Source organism: Acomys russatus, chromosome 3 (genome assembly GCF_903995435.1).
Source record: "Acomys russatus chromosome 3, mAcoRus1.1, whole genome shotgun sequence".
Taxonomy (NCBI): Eukaryota; Metazoa; Chordata; class Mammalia; order Rodentia; family Muridae; genus Acomys; species Acomys russatus.
The window spans coordinates 77350216-77365346 of NC_067139.1; the positions used below are offsets into that span (position 1 = coordinate 77350216).

The 15131-nt window shown below is 49.1% G+C and overlaps 1 protein-coding gene across 3 annotated transcripts in view; it reads left to right on the forward strand.

The window, feature by feature from the left end:
- Samd4a (sterile alpha motif domain containing 4A) overlaps positions 1-15131 on the forward strand; it is a 217827-nt gene that overhangs the window by 162796 nt on the left and 39900 nt on the right. For 2 of the 3 annotated variants that reach the window (XM_051142948.1, XM_051142949.1), the window contains exon 3: positions 8652-8915. The exons of the other annotated variant lie outside the window; for it this stretch is intronic. In XM_051142948.1, the coding sequence (XP_050998905.1) occupies positions 8652-8915 (264 nt within the window). The remainder of the gene's footprint in view (positions 1-8651; positions 8916-15131) is intronic. 3 annotated transcript variants of the gene reach the window in all.

Genomic DNA, 15131 nt, shown 5'->3' on the forward strand with positions numbered 1-15131 from the left:
TTGGTCTGGTCTGGTCGGGTCCGGTCTGGTCTGGTCTGGTCCGGTCTGGTCTGGTCCTGTCTGGTCTGGTCCAGTCCGGTCCGGTCTAGTCTGGTCTGGTCTGGTCTGGTCTGGTCTGGTTTCCACAGGCACTTTCTCTTCACAGAAAGCATGCAGCTTCACCCTTGGCTTGCTGGGAACCACCCACACCTCTGCTTTGGGGCATGTTCTCTCTTTCCTGAGAAGGAAATGGAGTCTGAAGCCTGATGGGGGAACTTTTTCAGGTGTCCACATATTCTAAGCACTGGTTTTCTCAATGTTTGGGCAGGAAGCAGAGAGCCAGCATGCAGGGTTGAGGCTGTGGACTGCCTGGTTTTGCTTGAAATCTGTTTTCCAAAGCAGAGGTGACAATGCATGTGAATTTTTACCTAATAATTAATGGTCTTTTCTTTTTCCCTCCCCCTACTCACTCAGATCTGTTCATGGCCATGAGTGTGGCTCCTGCTGGGCTTTTCTGCATGATGCCATTGATCAAATTCTCTGCCTGTGTATTTTTCAAATGAATTCTTGAAATACTATGAATCTTTTCTTTCCCAAAGCTTCCCGCCACAGGCCCTCAGAGCACAAACCCCGTGAGAGAGGAATACTCCAGGGCCCAGTGTCACCTTACCGATTCACCCTGGAGTCTTGTTTAAGGGACTTAGCCTGGCTTGGTGGTAGGAGACTTTAATCTCATCCTCAAGAGGACAAGATAGGCGAATCTCCATGAGTTTGAGGGCAGCCTGGGCTACACAGTGAGAACCTACCCCAGAAAGAAAAAGAAAGAAAGAAAGAAAGAGAGAGAAGAAAGAAAGAAGAAAGAGGAAGGAAGGAAGAAGAGAGAAACAGATGCTTAGTATTAGTGGAGCTTCACTTTTTAAGTCGGAAGCATCTAGTAGTTAACACTTACATGTTCTGAAACTTTTTCTTAAGACAAATTCACAAGATGGAACCATAACTATGGCCGACAAGCAGATCTAAGCCTTTAAGAGGGGAACCAGAAGCACCCCACCCGCCCCAGTTCCTTACAAACAATAGCCTTTTTGAAACACTGCATGGCCTGAGATTCCCACGCACCCACACACCCACACCCCCACACCCCCACACCCCCCACACCACACACCCACACACTCCACACCCCCCCCCCCACCCCACACCCACACACCCCACACTCATACACCCTAAACCCACACACCCCACACCCACACAACCCACCCCACATACCCCACACCCACACACCTCACACCCACACACCCCACACACCCACACACTCACACTCACACCTCACACACCCACACACCCATACCCCACACCCCATACCCACACACCCCACACACCCCCACCCCTCCCACCCCCACACCGCCCACATCCCACACCCCACATTCCACATCCCACACACCCCACACCCCATACTCACACACCCCCACACACCCACACACATCCACACCCCACACACCCACACATCCCACACACCCACACACCCCACACCCACACACCCCACACACCCCACACCCACACACCCCATACCCCATACCCACACACCCCACACCCACACACCCCACACCCCATACTCACACACACCCACACACCCACACACACCCACACCCCACACACCCCACATCCCACATCCCACACCCCACACACACACCTCACACCCACACCCCACACCCCATCTTTAAACTTGACACTTACTGACCAACCTCCTTCAGTAAGACTTCAGAAGCCCTGAGATGTTTTCAGCAACGGCTCTGCTGCTGTTCTTTCTGGGGTGGGGGTGGGGAGACTAGGAACAACTGCCACAGTGACTGTGAGCAACACTGAGTGGGTATTCTGTCACACAGCAAGTCACCTGAGTCCTACGGAATCCCTCAGGACCTTTCCATTTGTGAAATAAGTTAATGTGTTTGGGCTCTTCATCCTACCCTTTTAAATCCGTAAATTACAATGACTTAATATTTTAACTTTTTAGTATCATCTATTAACATAATAATAATGTATGTTAATGACTTTTTCATATATAAGTATTACATATATGACCATCTTTCCTCCCATAACTCTCTCTTATAAAAATGACTTATTTTTATAGTTTAATTATGTTATTGGATTAAATTCTATATTTTAATTTTAAATTTTAACCAAAGGGGCCTGGAGAGATGGCTTAGCGGTTAAAAGCATCTTCCAGAGGACTCTGGCTGCATTCCCAGCACCAACATGGTAGCTCACAACTGTAACTCCTGTCCCACGGGACCCAGTGCCTTCTTCTGGCCTCTTCAGGCACGGCACACACATAATACAGAGCCATGCAGACAAAACACCTAAACACATAAACACATAAAGGGGGGAAATTCAATGCTAGCAAATTCCTGAGAGAAACAGGTCACTCTCCAAGGTACTCCAAAGTTGGAAGCTGTCTTTGGGTCGCTGTACTCACAGAACCGAACCTTGAGGTGAGAACCCAGGTTTACCTGGTCAGATGGGAGTGGACCATTAGTTAGGTGGGGGTGCTTGCTGCCTTTAGTGGAACATAAGCATCCAACACCCTCTAAGCCTGAAATAGGTAGAAACTCACAGTGGCAGCAAAGAGAAACCATGGCTGATATGAGCATGAGAAAATCATAACGGCAGAGGTACCCAGATAGTTCCTAAAGCTCCCTGGCTACACAGGGGGGTGCCTCTCTCAACAAAGACAGTGATCTCTGTCAGTCAGCACTGCAGACTAATATGCAAAGGAGCCAGATGAGTTAATAAATAATATGTTGAGGTTGAGGTCCCTGTTAGAACAATAATGGGTCTTCAGATCTGCTGAGGCAAATGAAAAGGAAACCAAAAATAGCTACCCACTCGGCATAGATCTCTTTCATTTATTATATTTATCTCAAATTAATTCCAAAATTGTCCACATGCTCATAAAATTCATAGCGCAGTATTTCATCCACTGGCAGGGCCTGGTGTGCATAGGGATTTTCAGGAGCTCACGGCTCTCAATTTAGAAATTATTGAGTGATATCCTTCCTGAGAGTTCTGCCTCTCAAGTGTTAGGAGTCTGTCCTCATTTTTTAAAAATGTCTTTTAAAATCACAAATCACAAAATGAAAAAGAGTCGAGAAGTGTGCAGTGCACAGTGAAGGTCTCTGTTAAGGTTAGGGCAGAGTTTTGTTTTTCCGGTTGTACCCTTAGCCTCTGTCTCCTGCCTGACCGTGCTCCAGAGACAGCAGGCCCGGCATCCCGCACTCTCCCCACCCCTCAAACCCTCTTAATTCTGCAAAGAGGTAGAAATGGTGCTTCTACTTCTCCAAAGCATCCTAACTGGGCTGATATTTCTCTTCCTGAAATTTATCTCAGTAATTAGAAATGAAGACAAAGCTGAAGGGTGGTTAAAGGAAATAAGAAATAAATCTGAATTTCAGGCTTAGGACAGACTCCATGAACAGCTGTCCACACACATGCAAACAGACTGGTGTTGAGAAGGGTCACGTCAAAGGCGCTAGGAGGTGAGATGAGGTCAGTGAAGCTGGCTGGCCCCAGTGTGACGTCATAGAGTTTGCCATGGGGTCAGCGCTGCCATGCTGCTTTGGATGGATTTTATTTTTAGCTGATTTTTTTTTTGCATATTTCAAATAGGCACACTCAGTATTTACTTTTTACTTTTGGGTCTCTTGAATTTATAAATACTCCCCAGCTTTCTGGCAGCCCAGTGGCATGTGTATGGTAAGCTCTTGTACCGACAGTGCAGACTTGGACCGTCTTACAGAGATCTCTAAAGCTATAAGCAGAATTAAGTCCGTGCCACATACGGTCCCGAGTTAGTATTTCAGCGATTCGGGTGCAAAAGCGTCCCAGCTGTGCTCCCCCGGGGCAAATTTTAATGTGAGTTTTCATATAACGAAACCATCCCATAGCATGCTGTCCCTCCCAGGCTATTGTCAAAGTCACAAATGAGGAGGCACTTAGGGCCTCAGCTCATATGTAGAGCTTGCCAATTCCTGACCCCCGTGGAGGTTTTTGTAAAGGCACACTTCATCCTGCAGCAGTCGACCTGGGACAGCCCTCTGAAGCAATCATTAGCGCTGGTCACCTCACAGCAGTCAAGAGAAAGGGCAGTCAAGAGCGAGCCCCTGCCAGAGTCTCCCCCGGGGCAGCTCCCACTCCCCCCGGGGCAGCTCCCACCACACACAGGGCGGAAGTCTTCTCACAGTCTGCTTTTACTGTTCTTCCATCCTGACTCTGAAGAAAACAAAGGTTTTAGGGTTTCCCCCCATTTCCCCCCTGAATGTCCATGTCTTGTCTCCCTATGGGTCATTGTTTCAAGTGAGTTCTAAAAGCAAGTGCAACTGTAGGGCCATGGCTAGCTCTCAGCCCCAGTCAACGCATTAATCCCACAACTGTGTACTAATATTACTGCCTATACCCTTTGTGCCCCACCATCACCACCACCACCACCATCACCACCACCACCACCACCACCACCACCACCACCACCACCACCACCACCACCACCACCACCACCACCACCATCACCACCACCACCACCATCACCACCACCATCACCTCCATCACCACCACCATCACCACCATCACCACCACCACCACCATCACCACCACCACCATCACCACCACCACCATCACCTCCACCACCACCACCATCACCACCACCACCACCATCACCACCACCATCACCTCCATCACCACCACCATCACCACCATCACCACCACCACCACCACCACCATCACCACCACCACCATCACCTCCACCACCACCACCATCACCTCCATCACCACCACCATCACCACCATCACCACCATCACCACCACCACCATCACCACCACCACCATCACCTCCACCACCACCACCATCACCACCATCACCACCACCATCACCACCACCACCATCACCTCCACCACCACCACCATCACCACCATCACCACCACCACCATCACCACCACCACCACCACCATCACCTCCACCACCACCACCACCATCACCACCACCACCATCACCACCACCACCACCACCACCATCACCTCTACCACCACCATCACCACCACCATCACCACCATCACCACCATCACCACCACCATCACCACCATCACCACCACCACCATCACCTCCACCACCACCATCACCATCACCACCACCACCATCACCTCCACCATCACCACCACCTCCACCACCACCATCACCATCACCACCACCACCATCACCTCCACCACCATCACCACCATCACCACCACCACCATCACCACCACCACCACCATCACCACCACCACTACCACCACCACCATCACCACCACCACCACCACCACCACCATCACCACCACCACCACCATCACCACCACCACCACCACCACCTCAGACAAGATTAAGAAGTAACACCAAAGACTGCCTAGACCTACGGGTTCATCTTCACCCTAAAGCCATCTCTCAGCACCTTTGACCTCCAGCATACACAAAGACAGACCTGAAGGCTGGAGAGATGACTCAGTGGTTAGAGCACTTGCTGCTCACAGCACCAGCATCAGGCAGCTCACAACAGCCTGTAATGCTAGTTCCGAGGGACATGACACCCTCTTCGGGCCTCCAAAAGCACCAGGCATGCACATGGTACACACACATGCAGACAGACAAAACTCATACACACAAAATAAAGATAAGCAAAGCGAAAAGAGAAAGAAGTAAGAAGGCAGGCCTGCACTGTCCATGTGTCTCGGTTCTTCTGGGAAGAAGAGGGCGCTGGCCCAGCACTGCCTTCCCTTTGGTGTAGGTGTAATGCTCTGCACGGCTGTGAACTCCGGGCCTTCTTGTACTATGAGAAGTTTTGTGTAAGGCTCTATGCTTAGTTGCCCCTACAAGATGACTTCAGAGAGATCTGAGTGTGGGCGGCCGATGAATCAGAGGATCCCTTCTGATAGAGAAGAGGTGGCCTCTGATGGGAAGTCACCAGGGAAAGCCCTGGCATCCTAACTACAAGTGATTCATTAGACAGAAGCAAAGGCCAAGTTCACGCCTTCTCCCCTCTGACTTCACTTAAGCTCAAGAAAACAATAACAGTTTTGTATCTGTTCAAATCCCTGTAAGTCAATTCAGTGAGGAAAACATCTACCTCTAATCCCAATCACCAGTGGCATTCTGGGACACTGGCAGCTTCCAGGGATGCCATTCCAGCAGTGAAAGGCAACACAGACTTCGAGAATCTCTTAGGTACAAGAAAAAAAAAAATGGTTCCCTTCAATAATGTGATTCAACTACTAAATAGATTGTTCTGGGCATCCAAAACAAGAGGACCATAAGGTGGCTCAGAGGGTGAAGGCACTTGTGGATGAACCTGACAACCCAAGTTCAATCCCTGGACTCACAAGTAGAAGGAGAGCATCAACTCCCACAAGTTGTCCACCTACCTACACAAACATACTATGGTACATATGTACATTTACACACACACACACACACACACACACACACACACACACAGAGAGAGAGAGAGAGAGAGAGAGAGAGAGAGAGAGAGAGAGAGAGGGAGAGAGGGAGTAAATACCATATTACCAGCAGCAGCCATGAACCATGAGACATGGATATTGATTATCAATTTTGTTGTTGCCTCTAAACATCCCAGGCCCCAAAGGCCCCACCTGCCCCCGTTGATCCCTTTTTGGCAAGTCCTGTTCTGTGGTTTCAAACCCACTTTGGTCCCAGCTGTGCAGTGGAAACCCCATGTGGAAATGCGGTCACACCTGACCAGCACCAGTCGATGTCCCCACCAGAGGCACAAAAATGCAGAGCTGAGCCAGAATGTTCCAGCTCTCAGGGAGGCTCCACACAAGTCTGGCCAATTTTATATAAAGGCTTAGACAGGCATGAAATGAATTTTCTGGGTGTCTAGCTTTTCTTCCTATTGGTCTCTCCAGGTTTTTTTGTTGCTGCTTCCTGTTTATTTATCTTTTTGTTTTCTTTGCCAGTTCTACTCCAACTGGGAAGCAGTGCATTTTCCAGGGAGCCTTTTTAAATAGTCTGTTCTTTAATCTAATGAAAATGCAAACCTGATAGGGTCCTTTCTTTTAAAAGTTGAATTCACACATCTTTAAGGTAGGTTAAAAAACCAAATTCCATCCCTTCAACAGAGTCTACTCAAATTAGAAATCTAAGTAGATAACAAATGGCAAACTCAGAAATGCCCTACCTGCCCCTAGAACACTTGTATTGTTAATAAAGAAGTTTTTATTTTCAGATTGTTCCACTGCACACACAAGGTCAAGTGGAAACATTGACCCTAAAAGTACTGAGCGTTGTTGTCCTTAGAGTGTTGCCAGCTAACCATCAGACCACACCATTAATGTCGCAGATATGCTTTTTGGTAACAGTCTGCCTTTTGGCTCTGTCCTTTATTTTGTAAGTGGGGGTCACAGCAATCACTTACTCTTGTCTTTAGGTACTGTCCCTCCAGAAATACAGTCTAAAAGCAGCACCTTCCACTATTTTGGCCATCTGGTCTACCTACTGAAATACACAGAAAGTTCTTGCCAGCAAAGAAATAAATATGTGGCTGAAAGTAGGGAAAACAAATGCCTCGCTGGAGGGGTTAGAGCTGGAGATGGAATTTAATGGCTTCCCTGGAAAATGTTTAAAAATGTACATGGCTCAGCTCCACATTAGTACAGCAGTAGTCAAAATAGACTGAGAAAAAAGTTATGAATAGACTTATTTTGTAAAGTCGCTTTACACACCCATCAAAACCAACCAAGGGTAACATCGACTCCCTCGGCACTGACGGTGCTTAAATCCCTCCTTTGAATGCCTTCAGTTTAATTTGGCCAGTTATGTGCATTTTGTTGCTTTTTCCTAGTTTTGTGGAAAATGAAAAAAGGAGCTATGCAGATGTTGCCCACTGTGTGGGAGGACTGAACACGCTTACAGGGAGCGCCTTGCTGGCTTCTGAATGAAAGCCTTGTTACCTGGAGGTGTTTGCCAGAAAAAGTTTGACGTGATCCCCAAGGGCAAGGGAAAGAATTAGCCCTTTCAGGATGACTCCCCTTTCAGGATGACTGCCAGTGCCCCATCCCCTGAGGTCATGTTGGTTCCCTCCTTAAGCTCCTACCACCATTCAGAAGTGACAGCTCCCTGACTCCTGTTTAGAGTAACAAGTCCAGCTTCTAGATGTACAAAGATCCCAGCTGGTGAGCAGCCCACCTGCCCCTTCAAGTCCTCCGTACCAGGAAGGGTAATATCATGCTTGGTGTTTAAAAACTAAAATTGTCCAACACATACTTTTTCCACCTTGGTCTGATAGCCACTTTGACGCTGCCGGCCTTGCCCAGGATATAGGTCAGCTGCTCAAAGCTGATTTGTAAGTTTGAAAATAAAACCAGGTCCAAACTCGCAAGTACTAAGGCCAGGTGTGTGAGCACCATAGGTTTGGAATCCGGGGTGCAACCTAGTCTGTAAGCTGGTACAGGCAGCCTCCTTTTTAACCACGCAGAGGACAAGACAGTCTCAGACCTCACTCAGCCCACCATGCCCACCAGTGGAGTGTGAGAGTTAACCATGGTCTCTCCAAGGGTGCAAAGGTATTGTGGGTTATTCTGCGTCCCAGGCTAAAGTGGGGAGAATAACCTATTTCATTTTATTTTTTTTTTTCCAGTTCTCTCAGGCCAGGCACACCACAGCCCTTTGAAACGATCTGTATCCCTTACCCCACCCATGAATGTGCCAAACCAGCCTCTAGGACATGGATGGATGTCTCATGAGGACTTACGAGCTAAAGGACCCCAGTGCCTCCCATCCGATCATGCCCCCCTGTCTCCACAAAGCAGTGTAGCCTCTTCAGGCAGTGGTGGGAGCGAACACTTAGAAGATCAGACCACTGCTCGTAACACATTCCAGGAAGAAGGTAGTGGTATGAAAGGTGAGTGACCACGTGAGGAACCGAGAGGCCCTCCCTTGATTTGGAGTCCAAGGGGAAAGAGAGAGGTGGTCAAGAAGACAGAGGGAGCCCAGCCCCCCACCTTAGGCTTGTGTGCCCAAGCCTTCCAGGCCTTGGAGCCTCCTTCCAGCTGATAACAGTGTTGTTATCTGGTGACAGAATAGCCAGGCAGGCTTTGGGGACAATGCCAAGAGCAGGCTCTGAAAGAGCCCTTGAGCTGCCATTAATACACAGTCCTGAGGTTTGCTATTTCTGATCCCTGATCAGTGACCACTTGCCCCAACCCAGAAGCCAGAGCAAGAAAGGTCACCACCCTCTTTTTCTGTTTTCTGTGCACCGGGCAATGAGGGCTCCTGCTAGCCTGGATAGGGTCATTTGAAAAGATGCCTGGCTACTCTACCCTCTGCCTTGCTATGGCCAGGGACCTGTCACTAATTCAGAAAAACAAACTATTGATCTTTTATTTATTTTCTCTTAATGCAGAATTATGGCGGTATTTCTTTCTATCACTCCCTTTTCGTTTGATGTTCAAAGACACCTTTAAGCCCTGTTCTCTGCATCTGCTTCAGGGACATGAAACCCATCAGTGTTTTAAGCTGAACAATAGACTTGCATATTGGCGATGAAGGCCTATTGTGCAACCCAAATAAATGTCCCTACATCGCCTGTCAATGCTCCCTTGCTTACAGATCCTGCTCGGGAGACAGTTACCAACGGTGGGCTCACGGAGGATGCATGCATTCCGTAGTTTTAGACGCCAGTTGCTGGGGAGATAGAACTCCTTAGGGGAAGATGCTCATCAGAGACACGCTGATAACAATGTTAGCTTGTAAGACAATAAGCAGGCAGGATTCTGGGACGACACCGAGGGCGGGCTCCAAGAAGGGCCTCCGTGCCTGCCATTTGTAAGCCTCCCTTATACAACAGTCCCTTGACCCCAGCCCCTCCCAACATGGGAACCTGGCACAGAGAGTATGCCCACATCCATGCAGGTGCCAGATATAAGAGAGAGCTGGGTTGAAAAGTTGAGCCCGTCAACCTCCGGTCTCCCTTCCAGCAGTTTCTGGCTACGTCTTCGCATCCCAGCCTCCTGCCACAATGGCCACATGCTGAGAGACCGTGGAAGTAGGATGTGTCTTGACGGGTTTTTTCCCCCTGGGGAAATGTGCCTTTAAAAACATCAGGTGCAATGGGTCACCTGGCAGACAGGGTATATAACCGTCTTCCACAGGACTCGGCAGGTGCATCCTAGCATTGGAGAATGGGCAAAAGCCACTCCCAAGTGATGCTGTATCCAGGTGAGGTTTAGTGTCCAGGACAGTGTATGCTGTCCCACTGGTAACTCAAGAGAAGCGCTGTTTGTGTTGTCCAACAAGGCAGACGCTGAGGAACAGGCCATTTGCCTGGAAGAAGGCCAAGTCCACTGTCCAGTGTCTGAACATACGCTTAGCTCATTTCTTGTCTTTCTTTCCGGGTATTTCTTTACTCCTTTGGAGGGCTATGTTCCCTTATACGTTCTCCCAAAGTGGGCAAATGTGTGCGCGAACACTTCTAAGGTGAGAGGTGAGTAGAGACAGTGCATGTATTTTCAAAGAAACACGAGCAAAAGGGAAAATTGAAAATGAATATCTCACTGGCTCAGGTGTTTCTTGTTTTGTTTTTATAAAGTCAAGCACTTTCCAAAACTCAAAGAGTATCTGTAGAAAATCTTGACTCCTTTCTCTAGAATTGGTGAGAATCATCTCCTCAAATTTTACTTAGTCACAGAATTACACAGACAAAATCCAAGACTTTGATTTTGAGCGCAGAGGCATCAATGAAAAAGAAGCTATTTGGTGGCTGGTTGGAACAGAGGACCTTTTCCATGTGTGTCCTCTGCTTTGGTCTATTGAACTTACCTTTTCTTAAAGAAGTGGACGGGGAAATCAATGTTTAAAGACACTAGCGAGCAGCAGGGGAGAAGTCAAGGGAAGGAATATAGTATGTGAGGAAGAATTCTACTTATAAGGAAAACACATTTTCAACTCAGCCGACAATATCAGACAGTAGAAACGTCCAAACCTGCAAACACCAGCATTCTGAAGTAGCATAGGGCCAGATTTGTTGAGCGCAAGTGTTTCTTGCCCGGCCCTATTGTAAGGTAGCCACCAAGAACTCCTCTACGTCAAAGATTACTCAGCATGGCCTCCCAAAGTTGCATCTAAGAAGCAGCTCTTATTATTCCCATCCCACAGAGCTTCCATTTGATCTCCAGGCCTAAGAGCAGATGATCCAACAAATTTCCCAGTCAATTCCCACTTTTATGAGCAGTGGACTCTGAAGCCGAGTGACATGAATCTGGGGAGAGCCAGTTCTTCCTGTGGACCCCCCATGCTTGCTTTCTTGTCCCTTGGGTCCCTTGGCAGGATCAGAGACACTGGGGGGGTGGGGCATCACCAAAATGCTGCCTTTCTAATTTGCATATGCCTGTTCGGCAAGAGCAATGAAGCCGGAGTGGACTTTGCAAGACTTTCCAGATCCCTTGGGAGCACATGTCACCCTCAGCTCATACCCTGAGGAAACAGTAAAAGCTACCGTAACTGCATTCGTCCCTCTGGCTGACTGGTGTGCAGGGCTGAAATATTGGGCTGACAGACAAGCCAGCTTGGCTACCATCTTTCCTTGGGAACCTACCTTTTGGGTCAAGCAGGGAATTGCTTGCAGTGGAGGAACTGGATGTGCCCTCCCTTAGCTCTTGTCTCAGGCCAGAGAGAGAAGAAAGTCTGAGAGTATGACGTCATTTCACTCCTAGAAAGAAGGCAGTCTGTTGGTGGAAGGAACAGGTCGGTCCCTCAGGGCATTATGATGTTGAACCCCAACACCTGGAGGTTTACCAGAGGGCCAGGGCTGCTGGCGTGCCTGTGGTAGAGGGGAGAATCCCTGGTTCACTTTTACCCTCATTTGAGCCATCAGACTTCCCTGTGCCTACTAAGCTCTTGAGAGACAGTGGTAAGGGGTCCGCTAGCCTCAGGAGACTCATGCGATACCAGAGAACTAATGGGGGCCACCACTGTGGAAATACAACTTCTTAAACATTTGTCCTGGCTTGAGGCAAGCACCAAGATCAGCCTTAATTCAAACAGGAGGGAAGTCTCTAGAGGGAGTGAGGCCTGGAGCTGAGCCTCAAAGCACGATTACAGATCAGTGAGTACAGATGCGCCGAGGGGCCTCTGTGCCAGGCGCTGCGAACCTGTGTGAGGTTTTGTCCATGTCAGGGAAGTCTCTAGAGGGAGTGAGGCCTGGAGCTGAGCCTCAAAGCACAATTACAGATCAGCGAGTACAGATGCGCCGAGGGGCCTCTGTGCCAGGCGCTGCGAACCTGTGTGAGGTTTTGTCCATGTCAGGGAAGTCTCTAGAGGGAGTGAGGCCTGGAGCTGAGCCTCAAAGCACAATTACAGATCAGCGAGTACAGATGCGCCGAGGGGCCTCTGTGCCAGGCGCTGCGAACCTGTGTGAGGTTTTGTCCATGTCACACAGTCTATGGCTACAATGTTAAAGGCACCTGAAAGACAGACCTGCAAAGGAAGAGCCAGATCCCTGACCTTTAAAGGGATTGTGTCTTTTATTCTGAAATTGCTGAAGGAATCGTAACAATAGAACCACCTCCAGATTTGCATATTAGAAATGGAACCTTCCCAGCCTGCAGAAGGAAAGGAGAGGGGATGGTGGATTGGAAAGCCAATGGAGAGATGGAGAGTTTGTCAGTAATAGGAGGAGGATGGAGACCAAGGAGCGTGACACAAGATCTCCATGAGAAATAGAATTAATGAGGACTCGGTGACAACTGGTGGTGAGCGGGTGCCCAGGTTGCTGCCTGGAATAGCTAGAGAAGTCCTCTACACGCAGGCTGTGTGGGAATTAATGAGGGACAGTTTGGGGCCTGGTGAATGTGGGGGCCTTCAACAGTCCTGTGAAGTTATGCAAGTGCTCAGTGGACCCCCACAGGACATCCGTGCGCCTCCCTGGCCCGGCCCAGCAGCTTCGATTTTCGGCACACATGCAAGGGTGTCTGGGAAGGTCCTCTGGAGGGCCGCCTTGCAGAGATGGAAAAGCCGGTGGATTCGGCTGTGGGAAGAATGGCTGCCCAGATGAGGAAGTAGAGATTGGTACCGGATGCTCATGGTGGGAGCTGTAACCTCTTTATCGCAGATTAATATCAACCAGGGAGGCTTGTGGCCGGCCGCTTCCCATTAGCACAAAAATGCAGAGGTAATCGAACTTGATGTCTTGCGTGTGTGTGTGTGTGTGTGTGTGTGTGTGTGTGTGTGTGTGTGTGTGTGTGTAGACATGATAGAGATTTTTAAAAGGGGAGGTGGGGGCGGGGCAGGGGACTCCTGGCTGCAGTAGCCTTGACAGTCATAGTAGTTAAGAATGGAGAAGCCATTGACTGTGGGAAAATGTTTGTCTTTTCAGGGAAGTCTCTCAGCTGAAACTTGAGTAAACTTTTTCTCCCCATAGCAAAGAAAAATATATTGTCTCCTAGGAAATAGCTGGCTTAGAATTTGGAGTTGTTTCTGAATTATAGGCTTTTGGTCCTTGGCCTCTCTGAGAATGGAAGGAAGTGAGAGAGATTAGTTAGAGGTGGGTTCTTAGAGAGGAGAGAGACAGAGAGAGAGCTGTGAGAAAACTTTGTAGAAAGATTTTTGAATGTAGCCCTTCTGAGGGTCTTAACAGTCTGGGTGATGGAGTGGGTTTGGTGGGGCACCGTAAGCGGCTGGGACGCTTTTCAGCTGAGCTGTCGTGGAAAATGATTTAGATTCAGACAGTTACCTGTCCAGGTGATGTCTTAAATGCCTTCAACTTGAATAAACTCACTGGTTTGTGTGCGTGTGTGCGTGCGTGCGTGTGTGCATGTGTGTGCGTGCGTGTGTGCGAACTCCTCGATGTCAACATGTGATTTTGCATGGCACAAATGGATTCTCTTGGGCTTGGAAATTGTGCTCGCATGCTTCTACTAAGCCGAGAACTCAGACGTCTTTCAAAAGCAAATTCCAGGACTCCTCCTAGATCCTAAAGGGCTCAGGACATGTAAGCTCCACTCTTTGCTGAGTGTGCGTCATCTTCAGCTGGAGGCTTTAAGACCCTCAACCTCCCTTTTGACAGTACAAAGCACGCTGTCTAAAGAACAGCTCTGAGAAACGTGCTAAACGGAAGCACCTGGAAGAAACTTAGTTCACTCCTTGCATCTTTGAAGCATTTTACCCCAATTTGTTTTGTTCAGATTCATGGTATGTCTGCAAGAGAGGGGAGCCCTCCTGAAATGCCCTGGACACTCCTCAGGATCAAAGAGTTCCCCTTGAGAGTATCCGGCAGGCACACCTCTTTTTCCTCAGTGCCTGGAACAGAAGGAGACTCTCCATTCACCTCTGGCCCAAAGTGAAGACAGGCTTGATGGTGCCGCTAAAAAAACGGCTGTTCTTTGTTCTTAGAGGATTCGCTTTCTCTCTGAGTTCAACAGCGAAGTGCTAGTCCCTTCGTGCCCCTCTGTTGTGTTTCTCCTCCCCCTCCAAGACAAAGGATGCAACCCGCATCTTAGAAGGCTGTGTGAGATCAGCCTGGCGCCCTGTGAGGACTAAGGGTTGAGTTCTGCCATCGGGCAGCAGGTGTGCCACACGTATGCTCTCCTGTGGGAAGCTGCTGGGTCGAGTTTCTCTCTTCTAGACAAGGAGCTGCCTTAGTCTCTCCCTGGCTTCTGTCACTTCCCTTCTCAGCTCAGCCTCAGTTAAGGCTGGGTGCTGCATGGCTTGTTGACCCCAGCTGGCACCTGCAGCAGGCATAAGAGAAAGGTAGCCAACATTCTCAGTGGAGCCCAGGCCCAGCTTCCGTGTGAGCTGAGGACAACACCACAAAACCTCCCTGTGGCCAAGGCATCTGAACTCTAAAAGGATAAAAATGAGCAGAGTTTAAAATTTGCCCTTGTTGCCAAAGACCTGTGGGCATACATACAACCTATGCAAGATGGGTGCTAGCCAAGACGGCCAGGAGAACATAAACCAGCCAGCCTTGGCTGCAACAGGGGCTGGAAACAGCTCCGGGGAGGCTGGGAGCCCCTTAGATGGTGGTGCTTGCCCTCTCTTCCTAAACCTTTCCCTCACAAACCCTGCCACCCTAAGGCTTCACCGTGGCTCCAGCCCAGTCTCACTCGGTGTCCCTTGTTCT